The sequence below is a fragment of the Rhinopithecus roxellana genome, chromosome 10 (assembly GCF_007565055.1).
Source record: "Rhinopithecus roxellana isolate Shanxi Qingling chromosome 10, ASM756505v1, whole genome shotgun sequence".
In the NCBI taxonomy this organism is placed as follows: Eukaryota; Metazoa; Chordata; class Mammalia; order Primates; family Cercopithecidae; genus Rhinopithecus; species Rhinopithecus roxellana.
The window spans coordinates 8199643-8214976 of NC_044558.1; the positions used below are offsets into that span (position 1 = coordinate 8199643).

General features: G+C 37.9%; 1 protein-coding gene across 9 annotated transcripts in view; it reads left to right on the top strand.

Annotated features, from left to right (window-relative positions):
• The window catches only part of WNK1 (WNK lysine deficient protein kinase 1), a 160921-nt gene that overhangs the window by 71679 nt on the left and 73908 nt on the right, over window positions 1-15334 (top strand). For all 9 annotated transcript variants that reach the window (XM_010363546.2, XM_030938656.1, XM_010363550.2 and 6 more), the window contains exons 3-4: window positions 4357-4577; window positions 7294-7451. In XM_010363546.2, coding sequence (XP_010361848.2) covers window positions 4357-4577; window positions 7294-7451 — 379 coding nt within the window. The remainder of the gene's footprint in view (window positions 1-4356; window positions 4578-7293; window positions 7452-15334) is intronic.

A 15334-nucleotide genomic window follows, 5' to 3' on the forward strand; every position in this document is an offset into this window, starting at 1 on the left:
TGTACTACTATCACACTCCTCCAGCTTTTATTTACCTGGCAATGTCTTAATTTCTCTTTCATTTCTGTAGTATAATTTTGCTGGATATATAATTCTTGGTTGGCAGTCTTAAGTTTTTTTGGGGGTTTTGCTTTTGTTTCTTTTTAGCACTTTAAATGTGTCATTCCATTGCTTTCTGCCCTCCATGGTTTTTGCTGAAAAATCAGCTCATAATCTTATCGAGGATCCCATGGTCATAAGTCACTCTCCCTTGCTACTTTCAAGATTCTCTCTTTGTCTTTGCCTTTTAGCAGTTTGAATATAATGTTGCTCATTGTGGATCTATTTGCATTTATCCTTAGAGTTTGTTGAACTTTTTGGATGTGTAGATTCATGTCTTTTACTGAGTTTGGGAAATTTGTGGCCATTATTTTCTTAAATATTCTTTTTGCCCTTTTCTCTCTTCTTTATCTAGGACTCCCATTGTGTATATTTTGGTCAACTTGATGGTGTCCCACAGGTCTTATAGACTGCTCGTTTCTGCTCCTCAGACTGTATAGTTTCACTTCCTATTTTCAAGTTGATTGCCTTTTTCTTCCTTGTGTTCACATATGCTGTTGAAATCCATTAGTGAATCTTCACTGTGTTTTTCAGCACCTGAATTTCTACTTGGTTCTTTTTTAAAGTTTCTGTCTCTGTTGATATTCTCTACTTGAATGGAATATTCTTTGTACTCTAACATTTAGCAACCATTGTTCTCAGCATTTAGTCTGCCAGTTTTTGGCATAGGTACTGTAGTTATCCCCGTTTAACCATGAGTTGATTGTTTTTAGTAAATATCTTAGTACTGAAGAACTGATTAAGAGCTCTGCTTATGAGAGTGGAGCTTTTCAGCAACTGGGTTTTTTCTTCAATGTGATTGGGCAAAAATCAGTCATAATGGAAGACCCTGAAGTGCTTGATATATCAGAGACATCTCTTTTTTTTTTTTTTGGAGGTGAGTCTGTCGCCCAGGGTGGAGTACAGTGGTGTGATCTCGGCTCACTGCAACCTCTGCCTCCCGGGTTGAAGCGATTCTCTGACCTCAGCCTCCCGAGTAGCTGGGACTACAGGTGCATGCCACCATGCCCAGCTAGTTTTTATATTTTTAGTAGACACCGTGTTTCACCATATTGGTCAGGCTGGTCTTGAACTCCTGACCTCAGGTGATCCACCCACCTCAGCCTCCCAAAGTGCTGGGAGTGAGCCAGCGTGAGCCATTGCACCCGGCAGAGACATCTTTTTTTTTGTCCTGTCTGCACCAGTGGTGCCTGATTGTCACTTTTCTTTCTCAAGATGTGGTTGGTTATGGTGATTTTAATTAATATTCATATTTCTAGAACCACTTTTCATTCTCACCAAACTTAGCTTCTCTGAGTTTAGAAATGTTCCATTTGTAATATGGAGCAGATTGGATCCTTTCTTGTCCTTATACTTTCCTTATGAACGTTGCTATAATAATCATGTTTGTACACAATTCCCATAGAATAGGTTCCTAAAATGAAATGTGAATCATAATATATGTGTAATTTTCATTTGAATAGCAGTTGAGACAAAGGTACGATTTCCTGCTGGCTGGGATAATCTTGAAGGTCTTTACTAAAATGATAGATACAATTTAAGTAGATCTTAAAGGATAGACAGGCTTTCTGTAATTAGGGAGGTGCTACAGGAATAGTTAAAAGAGAGAGGTGGAAGTAATATAAAGTTCATGGTAGGATACCCTTTTGTTTAAAAATAGGATGTTTATAAGAAGGACTAATGACAAACAAAGTTTCCAGTATTTTAATATAAAATTCTAAAAATTATATAGAAAAGGCAAAAGAACCATACAGTGAGCACACACTCAGCACCAAGATTCTATTGTTACTTTTTGCATCACTTGCATTACCATATTATTAATACATCCATTTATTCATCATCCTTCTATCTTACTCATTCCATAATAAAATAAATAGTAGATATCATTATGCTTCACCTATAAACTATTCAGTATGCATTTCAGTAGAGTTCTAATATTTGTGTACTTTTTCTTTTTCTTTTTTTTTTTTTTGAGACGGAGTCTCGCTCTGTCGCCCAGGCTGGAGTGCGGTGGCGCGATCTCAGCTCACTGCAAGCTCTGCCGCCTCCCGGGTTAATGCCATTCTCCTGCCTCAGCCTCCCTAGAAGCTGGGACTACAGGTGCCCGCCACCACGCCCGGCTAATTTTCTTGTATTTTCAGTAGAGACAGGGTTTCACCGTGTTCGCCAGGATGGTCTCAATCTCCTGACCTCGTGATCCGCCTGCCTCGGCCTCCCAAAGTGCTGGGATTACAGGCGTGAGCCACCGGGCCCGGCCTGTGTACTTTTTCTTTTACCTCCAAGCAGCATCAGGATATAATAAATTATTATCGTATGATTGAATGAGTTTTGACAAGGCATTCATTTGTGTAACCAAAACTCTTAAGATAGAGAACATTTCCATCATATCAGAAAATGCCCTTATGCCGCTTTCCAGGCAGCCTTTTCCTTACCCTCCATCCAGCATTACTGTTTTGATATATTTTTTAAACCACAAAACCCACTTTTGCTATTAGTTTTCTTCAGTTAACCCACCCAAATGAAGTAAAATTTTATTTTAGTTCTACTATTTGATTTTTAGTTAGATCTGGATCTCTGCATGTTTTTCATTTTAAGTAGTTGCCCTGAAGATTACATTTACGTTGTTACTTTTCACTATTTAGGACTAATACTTTACAATTTCATGTAAAATATAAGACCTTTGCACAAATGAAGTTTTCATTTAACCCCTCTACCACTTGTTTTGTATGCTGTAATTTTCATATCTTACATAAGTACATAGAAAATGGTAAGTCATTATTAAATGGGAGTAATTACAGTACCTATTCAACAAAATTGGAATACTAAATGCAGGAAACAGTGACAGGCAAATGTTAAGAGTATAGAAAATTTTAGCTCAACAAATAGAGAATATCAGTAAAGACATAGAAATTATAAAAATGAGACATTCAGGAACTGAAAAACAATAACTATATAATATAATATGTAAGCATATCATATATATCACAGTATTATAGATTTTCCTTTAACTAATCGTGTGTGTATTTTAAAGATACTGAAAGGAAAATGTAGTCTTTTATATTTAACATTTTTAGTGCTCTTTTTTTTCCCTGAATATTGCCAGATAAAGTAGGCATTGGAACTCAATCCCCAGATTGAGTTCATAATAATAATAATAACCCACTGAGTTCTACAGTGGGTAGCATCAGAGGTCTCTGTTCAGTTCTTTTAGCATACTTGGGCTGCTTGGAATCTTTCCTACATATACGTATTTCAGAGGTCAACTAGAGATTTGGGCAGAGTGAATACACAGAATTTAGGACTCTCCTTTGGTGCCTGCTTTCTGAGATTTCCTCCTTTCCTTTCTAGATCTGTGCTGTCCAGTAGAACTTTCTGCCATTATGGAAATGTTGTATAATGTACACCATCCAGAATGGTAGCTATTTGCTTCATGTGGCTGTTGAGCACATGAAGTGTGGCTAGTGCAGTTGAGAAATGGAATTTTTTATTTTAATCTACATTTGAGTAGTCACATTTGGCTAGTGGCAACTTTATTGGACAGACTATCCTTGCAGAAAGGTCTGTTAGCACTGTTCTTGATGCTGTGGTCATTGCAAACTCAGTCCCCATTTCTGTCTGGGGTTTAGCAGACCCTCAGAATCAGAACAGGGCCTTTTCTTAGGTACAAATGTATTATGAAGAAGGAAACTCAAGCAGTACTTTCCCTTTGTGCCTGCCAACTATGACTGATTTTGATTGCTCTCCAGAGCCTTCAAGTAATAGTTGTTTTGTATATTTTTGACTAGAGTTTATAAATACATCTGTGTCTGATAGAACTACTGCACTATTTAACAGAAGCAGATCTCCACCTCTTAATCATTTAAATGGTGACCTAATTTTAAGGAATTCATATTTGGTGTTTTGTTATCATAATTCTCTTACCAATCACTAGTTAAATATTTTTGGTTCTGAAATATGTAGCTGATATAGCCAGCTTCATCTCCCATTTCTTTAAGAAAAAACTAGTTACTTAATACTATCATTGTTTAGATGAAAAAGTATTTGGAAGACTTATTTTTCTGTGTCTCTTAATAGAATTTTTATTTTAAACTATCGTAGCCCCGCTTACTAAAAGTATTACTAACCTTTAATGTTACTGAATCTTAGTATTCTAAATTTGATATTCCCATCTCCAGTCATGTTAGAATTTAATGGAATTCTTCAAAGCAACAAACTCATATCATTGATAACTTGTTTGGTATACTTTGCTTTTTCTAGGTATCTGAAAAGGTTTAAAGTGATGAAGATCAAAGTTCTAAGAAGCTGGTGCCGTCAGATCCTTAAAGGACTTCAGTTTCTTCATACTCGAACTCCACCTATTATTCACCGCGATCTTAAATGTGACAACATCTTTATCACGGGCCCTACTGGCTCCGTCAAGATTGGAGACCTTGGTCTGGCAACCCTGAAGCGGGCTTCCTTTGCCAAGAGTGTGATAGGTATGTTTCAGGTGTACCTTGGAGCCTGACTGGCTTTCTGACATTCCTTTTATTTAGAATCCTGGCCCTGTCAGAGTTTTAAGTGATATAAACCTTAAGACATTCATAGCTTGAACTCAGGAGGTGATTCGTTCTATTTACGAGATGTAGGATTCTCTATATTTGTGCTTCTTGGAATCATCTTAGAGACTGTTGATAACATTACATTCCAAGGAATAAAGTGAACTTTGTTGATAAAACTTAATGTAACAGTCTTTTTTGTTGTTGTTGTTGAGATGGAGTCTCTCTGTGTCACCCAGGCTGGAGTGCAGTGGTGCGATCTCAGTTCATTGCAACCTCCACCCACTGGGTTCAAGCGATTCTTGTGCCTCAGCCTCCCGAGTAGCTGGGATTACAGGCATGCATCACCACGCCTGGCTAATTTTTGTATTTTTAGTAGAAACGGGGTTTCACCATGTTGGCCAGGCTGGTCTCGAACTCCTGGCCTCAAGTGATCCACCTGCCTCAGCCTCAAGTGCTGGGATTACAGGAATGAGCCACCTTGCCCAGCCAGCCATCTTTTCATTACACACTGTTGATACTTAATATCATGCATTATTTATGTAATACATACAGTATGTCACTTCATGAAAGAAATGGAATTTATATTTAGTTTTACTTCCTAAAAGTAAAAGATAAAAATTAAATTTTTAGACATATAAAATGTCTGTTGGGTATATATGTATATTCAAGAATATTGGCCAAGCGCAGTGGCTCATACCTGTAATCCCAGCACTTTGGGAGGCTGAGGTGGGAGGATCACTTGAGGTTAGGAGTTTCAGACCAGTCTGGCCAACATGGAGAAACCCCATCTCTATTAAAAATGCAAAAAAAAAAAAAAAAAATTAGCCGGGTGTGGTGGCGGGTGCCTGTAGTCCCAGCTACTTGGGAGGCTGAGGCAGGAGAATCGCTTGAATCCGGGAAGTGGAGGTTGCACTGAGCTGAGATTGCACCACTACACTCCAGCCTGGGCAACAGAGCAAGACTCCGTCTCCAAATAAAAAAAAAAGAATATCTAGCCTCCTAACATTTTGTGAAAATAAATATGACAATTCATTCTGAAAAGTTGGTTTTATCAACTTTTTTCTTAGTCTGACTCTTCAGAAGTTATGATCTATCTAAAAGAGTGTTTCTCAACCTCAGCACTACTGAGATTTGGGGTTGGATAATTCTTTGTTGTAAGGGGCTGTCTTGTACATTGTAAGACTTGAACAGCATTCCCAGCTCTACCCGTTAGATACCAGTAGCACGCTCCCTGTCTGTCTTCTAGTAGTTATGACCAAAAGCGTGTCCAGACATTACTATATATGACTCCTAGAAGACAAAATTGCCCCCTGTTGAGAATCACTTATCTAAAGAATAAGGCTGTCCCTTTCAGACTTTATATATTAGAAACTCAAAGCTGGAAAAATAATTTAATGCCTATTTTGATAAGCTTTCACTCTATGAAGAGGGTATCACAATTAAAAAACTTGAAGTCTTCATAAACACTCTGTTTACTCCCTCCAAAAGGTGACAATAACAAAAGAAACCCATTAATTTTTAAGTGAACTTGGATCCTAAGTATTACTAGGAAAAGCACAGAACACCAGTTATTTGTACATCTTTCAAAAACAGCAGTTCTCCTTGGAATATTATGTAACTTCGGTTAGGAACACTTTCACCTTTTCTTATAATACATTCACAAGAAGAATGGGAACAGTGTCATTTAAAGCTGAATTTCTTTTTTTGCCTTCTTCACAGGAAACATTTCTTTGATTGTCTTTGGCATCCTGAAATCTCTGACCCAATAGAGTTTTTATTTTCTTTGTTCAAGTCATAGTGTGCATGTCTGTTTCTTGGAATGCATTATAATTTGAGGTATGCAGACCTAATTTTCTGGAAGCATTATAAAACCTGGTCTTGTGAGATCACACACTGTGCTCATAAATCAGTCTGTATTTGGGTTCTATATTTGTGTGTGTATTTGTCTTTTTGCCTGTAGGATGTCCCTCACTATATTTCTTGTGTCTGTAGTAGGCTTATTTGTGTACTACAGGTGCGATGGTAAGTATGTGAAGAAAAGGGCTCTGGTGAGTGGCCTTTGGAGACAATTATGTTTTATTTCATTTTTTAAAAAATGTATTGAATATCGGGTTTTTCACTGCAAGGCCTTCTTAAAAAGTGAAACTAATCAGATTGAGTGTTAATGCCAAGAGTGTAGCTGTAAATATTAACCTACAACTACCATACATTAGTGGACACACAAACAAGTATTTTGATCTTTTTAAACCCATCATCTTATCTTACAGATGTACCATTATATCTGTTATGTTCCTTGCATAGTGTCTTTCCTTTTCCTTCTATTTGTTTTCAATATGAATATTAGTTTATCTCTTAGCCAAGGCTTTATTTTGACATATTGTTTAGAGAAATTCATTTTACACAGTACATCAATAAATAGATCCTTGACCTTATTCCAGTTTCATATAAAGGCCTTGCAGTGGAAGATCTTTTACGAGATATTTGATGGAACAGACTGACTGAGAAGTTTTCCTTCCTGTTTTTCCCCCCTTTCCTTTTTTCTCCCCATTCCAATTTCTTCTCTCTCACAGGTCAACCCCTCTACTTCTCTCCCCGGTGAGTAACGTCTGAAGCTTCTGCTCGCATTGAGTCTGAATCGTTCTTTTAATTTAAGGTACCCCAGAGTTCATGGCCCCTGAGATGTATGAGGAGAAATATGATGAATCCGTTGACGTTTATGCTTTTGGGATGTGCATGCTTGAGATGGCTACATCTGAATATCCTTACTCGGAGTGCCAGAATGCTGCGCAGATCTACCGTCGCGTGACCAGTGTAAGTCTTCCCCTAACTGATTGTTGAACTTGGGTTATATCTAACAAAGAATCCCAAGGTGGATGACATCAAACCATGTAAAAGAGGACAATAGTGGAAGGCATACTGAGTGAACTGTTGGAGTGGAGGTGGTGGTGTTGAGGTATGTGATACAGTGAAAGATAAAGATCAGAGAACCACTAGTTTATCCTGTACCCACCTTGCATTCATTTAAATCTTATTATGTTTAGAAACACACCCTCATTGCCTACTTTTTAACCCCTATTAATTCAGCTAAACTCCCATTTTCTCCCACCACATAGGTCAGAGTTAAAAGTAATGTTTTTAATTCAAGATGCCTTGTCAAATTAATTTGTTCACTGACTTTTCTCTAAATGACTTGATATGATTTATTAAATCTTATATATTAGTACCTACCATATTTAAGGCATAAATAAATACCTTTTTGTAGTTTAAATTACCCATGGTAGTTCATGTCTGCTGACAGATACTTTCTACAGCTGTCTAATTGAAACCTGAAAGGTAGTTGTTACGATTCCCTTCACTTTTATCACTACATACTTCATTATGCTACTCTAAAATACATTTTCTTACATAACCATATTATGCCTGAAAAAATTAACAATCATTTCTGGATCATCCAACACCCTGAACCTGTTCAGATATTCTCTCCATTGTTTCAAAAAATGTCCGTTGACAGTGTTCAAAACAGGTTCCATCAAGGTCCACAAAATGTATTTTATTGTTGTAGTTCTTAATCTAGAACTATAGCTTTTACTTTCATTGCCTGCATGCCAGAGATTTATTGAAAAACTTGGGCCAGGCACAGTGGCTCAAGCCTATAATCCCAGCACTTTGGGAGGCCAAGACGGGCAGATCACAAGGTCAGGAGATCGAGACCATCCTGGCTAACACGGTGAAACCCCGTCTCTACTAAAAAAATACAAAAAACGAGCTGGGCGAGGTGGCGGGCGCCTGTAGTCCCAGCTTCTAGGGAGGCTGAGGCAGGAGAATGGCGTAAACCCGGGGGGCGGAGCTTGCAGTGAGCTGAGATCCGGCCACTGCACTCCAGCCTGGGCGACAGAGCGAGTCTCAAAAAAAAAAAAAAAAAAAAAAGAAAAGAAAAACTTGGATTATTTTGAGGAATGTACCACATTCTGAATTTTCCTTGTAGTGTCATTTAACTGGTTTATTCTTCTACATTTCTGTAAAGAGAAGTTTACCTTAAATAGTTGGGGTAGGGTAACAATGTAAAAATAATTTTGTCTTTTTTACTCGCATTCACCCCAGAATGTACGTTGTCGTTTTCCAGAGGCTATATGATACTGCACATATGATACTGCAGCAGAGTACACGCAGAAGCAGATATAAGAATTCATTTGTAAGGCCGGGCGCGGTGGCTCATGCCTCTAATCTCAGCACTTCGGGAGGCCGAGACGGGTGGATCACTTGAGGTCAGGAGTATGAGACTAGACTGGCCAACGTGGTGAAACCCCATCTCTACTAAAAATACAAAAATTAGCCAGGTGTTGGTGGTGCGCCCCTGTAATCCCAGTTACTCTAGAGGCTGAGGCCTGAGAATCTCTGGAACCCGGGAGGTGGAGTTTGCAGTGAGCCAGGATTGTGCCACTGCACTCCAGCCTGGGTGACAGAGTAAGACTCTGTCTAAAAAAAAAAAAAAAAAAAAATTCATTTGTCTTCCATTAAACCATATTTTTAAAAAGATTACAAAAATGTAAAACAATACCAATCTTATCACTAAATTTGTCTTATTTTGGAAAATACTGAATTTTTAATTTTAAATATATATTTGTAACATAATGAGTTATAATTTTAAATGAATTAATAAATATTTTGAAACTTTCTCAGGTTTACCATCTGCCATGGTAAATATTAATAGATGTAACACACATAGATAAAATCCCTCTGAGGTCCCCAGTAATGTTAATTTTAAGAGTATAAAGGGTTCCTGAGACAAAAGTTTGAGAACCACTGTTCAAAAGTCTTGATAAAATTTAGGCTAAACATTTTTTGCAACGATACTTAATATGTGGTGCTGTATATGTTGTATTGCACCAAGAGGCTCATAGTATCTCATTATCTCATTTTTAGTAATGTAATTTAATTGAATTTTGATATAGAAGATGTAATTATAAATTGCTTATTTAGATTTTGATAGCTGAACAGAATGGAAGTGTTTATTTTTATTTTTATTTTTATTTTTTGTGAGACGTAGTCTCCCTCTGTCGCCCAGGCCAGAGTGCAGTGGCGTGATCTCGACTCACTGCAAACTCCACCGTGTTCACCAGGATAGTCTCGATCTCCTGACCTCATGATCCACCCGCCTCGGCCTCCCAAAGTGCTGGGATTACAGGCGTGAGCCAGAAATGTTTATTATTAAAAACTGATAGGAAACATTTTGCTTTAGGTAGACCAAATTTTACCTCTTCATAAAGGCTTGGAAGAAGTCTTTGGAGTCAAAGATTAATTATAATTATTTATTGCTGTGAATATTCCTTCAGTATCCTTGTTGTGTATTTGTATGTGATTCTGTTGTTGATGGATATAGAGCTACTTTGGACAATTAGTTTAATTTCATGTGAAGTGTAAGAACTGGTGGAGGTTTCATACCCAGTAAAAATGACAGCTGTTGTTTACAGAGAAAGCAGCATAACTCTCAAGTTACTTCTGGCTTTGTAATTGGGATGGTAGTTTGTCAGTTATTATTATTGGGTGTATGTCTCCAAGTCTTTGGCCTGAGGCCTTACTGTTAAATTTATTAACCTCTTCTTTTTTTTTTTGAGACGGAGTCTCGCTCTATCTCCCAGGCTGGAGTGCAGTGGTGCAGTCTGGGCTCACTGCAAGCTCCGCCTCCGGGGTTCACGCCATTCTCCTGCCTCAGCCTCCCAAGTAGCTGGGACCACAAGCGCCGCCACCGCGCCCGGCTAATTTTTTTGTATTTTTAGTAGAGACAGGGTTTCACCATGTTAGCCAGGATGGTCTCGATCTCCTGACCTCTCGATCCGCCCGTCTCAGCCTCCCAAAGTGCTGGGATTACGGGCGTATTAACCTCTTCTTAATACTCACCCAGATTCTAATACATGTTATAATTGTAATCCCTGAAGCACTGACTCTCAATTTGGGCTGAATGGGGGCAGGATAAATTTTTTTTATGCCTTCAGATGATTTTGATAAGTACCCTAGTCATTATTCTACATTTATGCCCTTAGAAAGCTCATCTGCTTTGCCTCTCAGAGTTCTGTATCATCATTCCCAGTTCATGTCTCTTATTATTCCCCTTTCTTCCCCTGATGCATAGTAATTGACATTCTCTCTTTTTTTTTTTTCCCTTTGAGCATAGGGTAGACTGTTTATTGGGTAATGTCCTCCTTTATTTTGTTTAAAATTGTAGAAAACTTAAGAAGTATATTTGATTTCTTGTTTTTTACTCACTACTTCCACTACTTCCAGTTTATTAGGTTCTTGCTTCAGAATACCTCTTAGATGCAAGCCTTCTTCATTCCCATTGCCACAACTCTGATTTCACATCTTCCTTACTTCACACCTTGCATTATATTCCAGAAGTAGTTTACACTGTGAATTTATTTTTTTATTTCATTTAAACTTGTTGAGCTTTCTTGCTCTCCTTTCTTGGTATGAGGAACTTCTGATACCAGTTTGCTTATATCAGAGCAAGTACAAATTCTTAATCTTTTGCTATTCTTCATCTTCATCCAAGCACTTTATTTTAATTAAATCATTATCTCGCACATATGCCACATCCTTTCCAGTATTTCTATCCATTTGTAAATGTTATATAATACTGTACCTCTTCTATAAGCTTTTCTGCTATCCAGTCAATCCGTATACTTAACAGTCTTCCTCCATGACATTTTATCTGATTGGTTTCACTGTATAATGATCTTTGCCTTTTTTGAGCTGATTCTTCTGACTTGATATGAATTATAAAATTTTGTTTATAATTGGTTATTGTACTTATAAACTCATAAATTCAATTAATGTACTTACTGCTTATTTTTATTGCTTTATATTCTTTAAAATATTTTAATCTAGTACATCTGTATAATTTCATCCTTTTCCGAAGCACTATCCTAAATACAAAATAAATCTCAGTGTCAATAAATGCAACATTTTCTGAATCCCTCCTATGTCCCATGCCCAGAGCTTGATACTAAGTAAAGGTGAATAATCACATTTCCTGTCTTCAGAAAGCTGCCTCTAATATAGAAGATTAATATGTGAACAAAGAATTATAATTACATTATGGTGGGTATTTTAATGGACACAAGCACTAAGGAGAGTGGAGGAACAATGGTTAACCCTGCTATGGATTAGGGAAGATTTCACAAAAAGAGCTGTTTTATGAACTGTCAAAAAGAAAAGGTGGAAGAATGGTGAGAGGCCATTCTAAGAAGCAAGAATAGGATTTACATGAATGCTGAGGTGCCAGACATCGTAGCACAATGGAAGGAAAGGCAAATTGATCAAATAGAGTGAAGCTGTTGTCTTGTGGTTGTAAAGGAGGGACAAATGAATTGCTACTTAGTGTCTCCTGCTCCCAGATCCTGTCTCATCTCAGAGCAGAGTGTTTGGGATCAGTAATTAAGAGGCAACCTTCTGACTCCTGATACGTGTATTTTTGCTGCTATTATATTGTTGTGTTTTAATGGTGAAATAGATCTTATTTGTTTATAGGCTTTTGGAAGGAGCAAGAGGAAGAGAGAGAGAAGTGGAAATCATGGTGGGTGGTGGTGGATAGGATAGAGTAATATCCAGGATTCAGTGGGCTTGTGACATGGTATAATGGTAAGTCTTGATAGGGAAGGTTTTCTCCTGCGATGAGGTAAGGGAAGCAAGATGGGTTTTGGAAGCAAAGTCTTGGGTCCACATCCCTGCCCTAGTTATTGCCATACTATGTTGAGCAATTCACTTAATTTCCCTATACTTCAATTATTTGGTTCTCTGTAAAAGAGATACCATTACCCTCTTACAGATTGCTTAGCACAGTGGCTGGTACTGGCACTGATAGTAGACTCTGGTTATTTTCTGTGAAATATGAGTTGTCATCCTCTTAGGGGTGTGTGTAGAATGAAAGATGGTCTTTAAGAATGATAAAGGCTTAAAATAACACCTATGAAACTTTGAACTGATTAGAAAATAATAATTGTGAGGCAGCACCAGGCATCCAGAATCTTCCTTTTTAGTGTTGATAAACACTATTATGTAAGCAATGAATATATTGTTTGTACTCGTGTTTATGTGTATGCAAGTAGAAAAGGGCAAATTTTTACCTATTACATACTTCTTTCTTGTGAATAACCAATAATAGGCTGGGCCTGTAGACTCACGCCTATAATCCCAGCACTTTGGGAAGCTGAGGTAGGCCCATCACTTGAGCTCAGGAGTTCGAGACTAGCCTGGGTAACATAATGAAACCTTATCTCTACAAAAAATATAAAAATTAGTTGGCCATGGTGGTGCATGCCTGTAGTCCCAGCCACTGGGAGGCTGAGGTGGAAGGATCGCCTGAGCCAGGGAGGTGGAGGTTGCAGTGAGCCTAGATTGTGCCATTGCACACCAGCCTGGACAATAGAGTGAAAGCCTGTCTTAAAAAAACAACAAAAAAACCCACAATAGCTTAGATTGCTGAATTGGTCCTCAGTTTTCTATATTCTGAATTCTGTGTATCAGGGTTTGAAGAATAGAATATAAATTATTGACATAAATGAATTAGGTTTCATAGGAGAAAAGTTAATTTTACTTGGTGTCTTTTCTACTTAATAAATTTCATCTGTGTATTTGTGAATATTTATTAATTATAAACTGTGACCAAGCACTATACTAGGTATTGGGGATATACCAAGTCAAAAAGTTGTGTAAAAAAAAATGTTGATGGAAGTTGGTAAGTTGACTAGGCGTGATAGCTCACGCCTGTAATCCCAGCACTTTGGGAGGCCAAGATTGGGTGATCACTTGAGTTCAGGAGTTTGAGACCAGCCTGGCCAACATGGTGAAACCCCAGTCTCTACTAAAAATACAAAAATTAGCTGGGCATGATGGCATGCACCTGTAATTGCAGCTCCTTGGGAGGCTGAGGGAGGAGAATCACCTGAACCCAGGAGACAGAAATTGCAGTGAGCTGAGATAGCGCCATTGTACTCCAGCCTGGGTGGCAGAGCAAGACTTGGTCTCAAAAAAAAAAATTTTTTTTTTTGATAACTCTATTAGAGTGATAAGGTTTGTGTCTAGAATAGATGGGAGATAAAGGGTGAGAAGCTGAACTAGGTTTATTGTTACAGCACAGCAAACTCAATCATTTCTTTTTGCCCAAAATATATGACTAGGTACTAATGCAATCAGATTTTTTTATTAAAACATGTAATGAAGTAATTATGGAGGAAATATAAGCCAGTAGATTCAAAACTGAGGGGAAAAATAACAAAAGTTGTAGTGGATCAAAGTTGATTTGTAGATCAACATGCTATATGAGTGATATTGCTAAACAGTAACAGGTGTTTCTGTTCTGTGACTCCTGAGCCTTAATTTCCTCATGATTGTGATAGTCATAACTGCCAGGCCTGCTAAGGTTGTGAAGAACAAATCTGTTGAAATTACATAAGAAAGTACATTTGAAAAAGTTTAGAAATATATTTGTTGTGTTTGACATGTAACTAGATAGACTCTGAAATGTCTTCTATCTCAATAGATTCTTGGTGTTTCAGAAGGGTTTGACTTAGGGTTTCTGCCACAAAAGATTGGGAGGATAGCAGTAGCTAGCTTTTTTAAGTGTAATGAGGCTCATATTTGCACAGAAGTTACAAAATCTGTGATTGTGATATATTCAAGGAATTTTATTTTTAAAAGCGCCTCCAGCTTTTCAATAAAAAAGTAAATAGATGACAAATTATTCTGTGTAGAGATGAATATCTAGATATTAAAACTTAAAAGTACGATTCTGATTACATAATCAAGTCATAGGCTTTCAGTAGCCCTTAAAGTCTGCTTTCTATCCTTCAGTGAATTTTCGAACTTTGTTAATAGAATATTTTGTGCTTACCAAATTAAACATTAGAAGACCTTTGGGGACTTGATTGATTCTCTGCATGGCATAATGTGCTAAGTCAGAGTATTAATCAGGAAGAATTTTCTTTTTTGTATGTGCATGCTAAAAATGTACATTTAGATTTTTTTCTAGCAGCATTACTGAATATATTATATAATTAACCCATTTAAAGTGTATAATTCACTGGTTTTAGCATCTTCACAGTGTTAAAAGAAAAACTTAAGCCAAATTAAATTTAAAGGTGTTTAATTGAGCAATGAACGATTCATGAATTGAGCAGCCCCCAGAATCACAGCAGATTCAGAGAGACTCCAGGGATGCCTCGTGGTCAGAACAGATTTATAGACAAGAAAAAGGGATGTGACATACAGAAATCAGAAGTGAGGTACAGAAACAACTGTGTCTGTACAGCTTGCTGGTTACAGCTTGCTGTTTGCCTTATTTGAACACAGTTTGAACACTCAGCAATGTGTGAGTGGTTGAAATATGGCCACTAGGGCTGGGCGCGGTGGCTCACGCCTGTGATCCCAGCACTGTGGGAGGCTGAGGCAGGCATATCACCTGAGTCCAGGAGTTTGAGACCGGCCTGGCCAACACGGTGAAACCTCGTCTCTACTAAAACTATAAAAATTAGCCATGCGTGGTGGTGGGCGCCTGTAATCCCAGCTACTTGGGAGGCTGAGGCAGGAGAATCACTTGAACCCGGGAGGCAGAAGTTGCAGTGAGCCAAGATCACGCCATTGTACTCCTGCCTGGGTGACAGAGTGAGACCCTGTCTCAAAAAAGAAAGAAAGAAAGA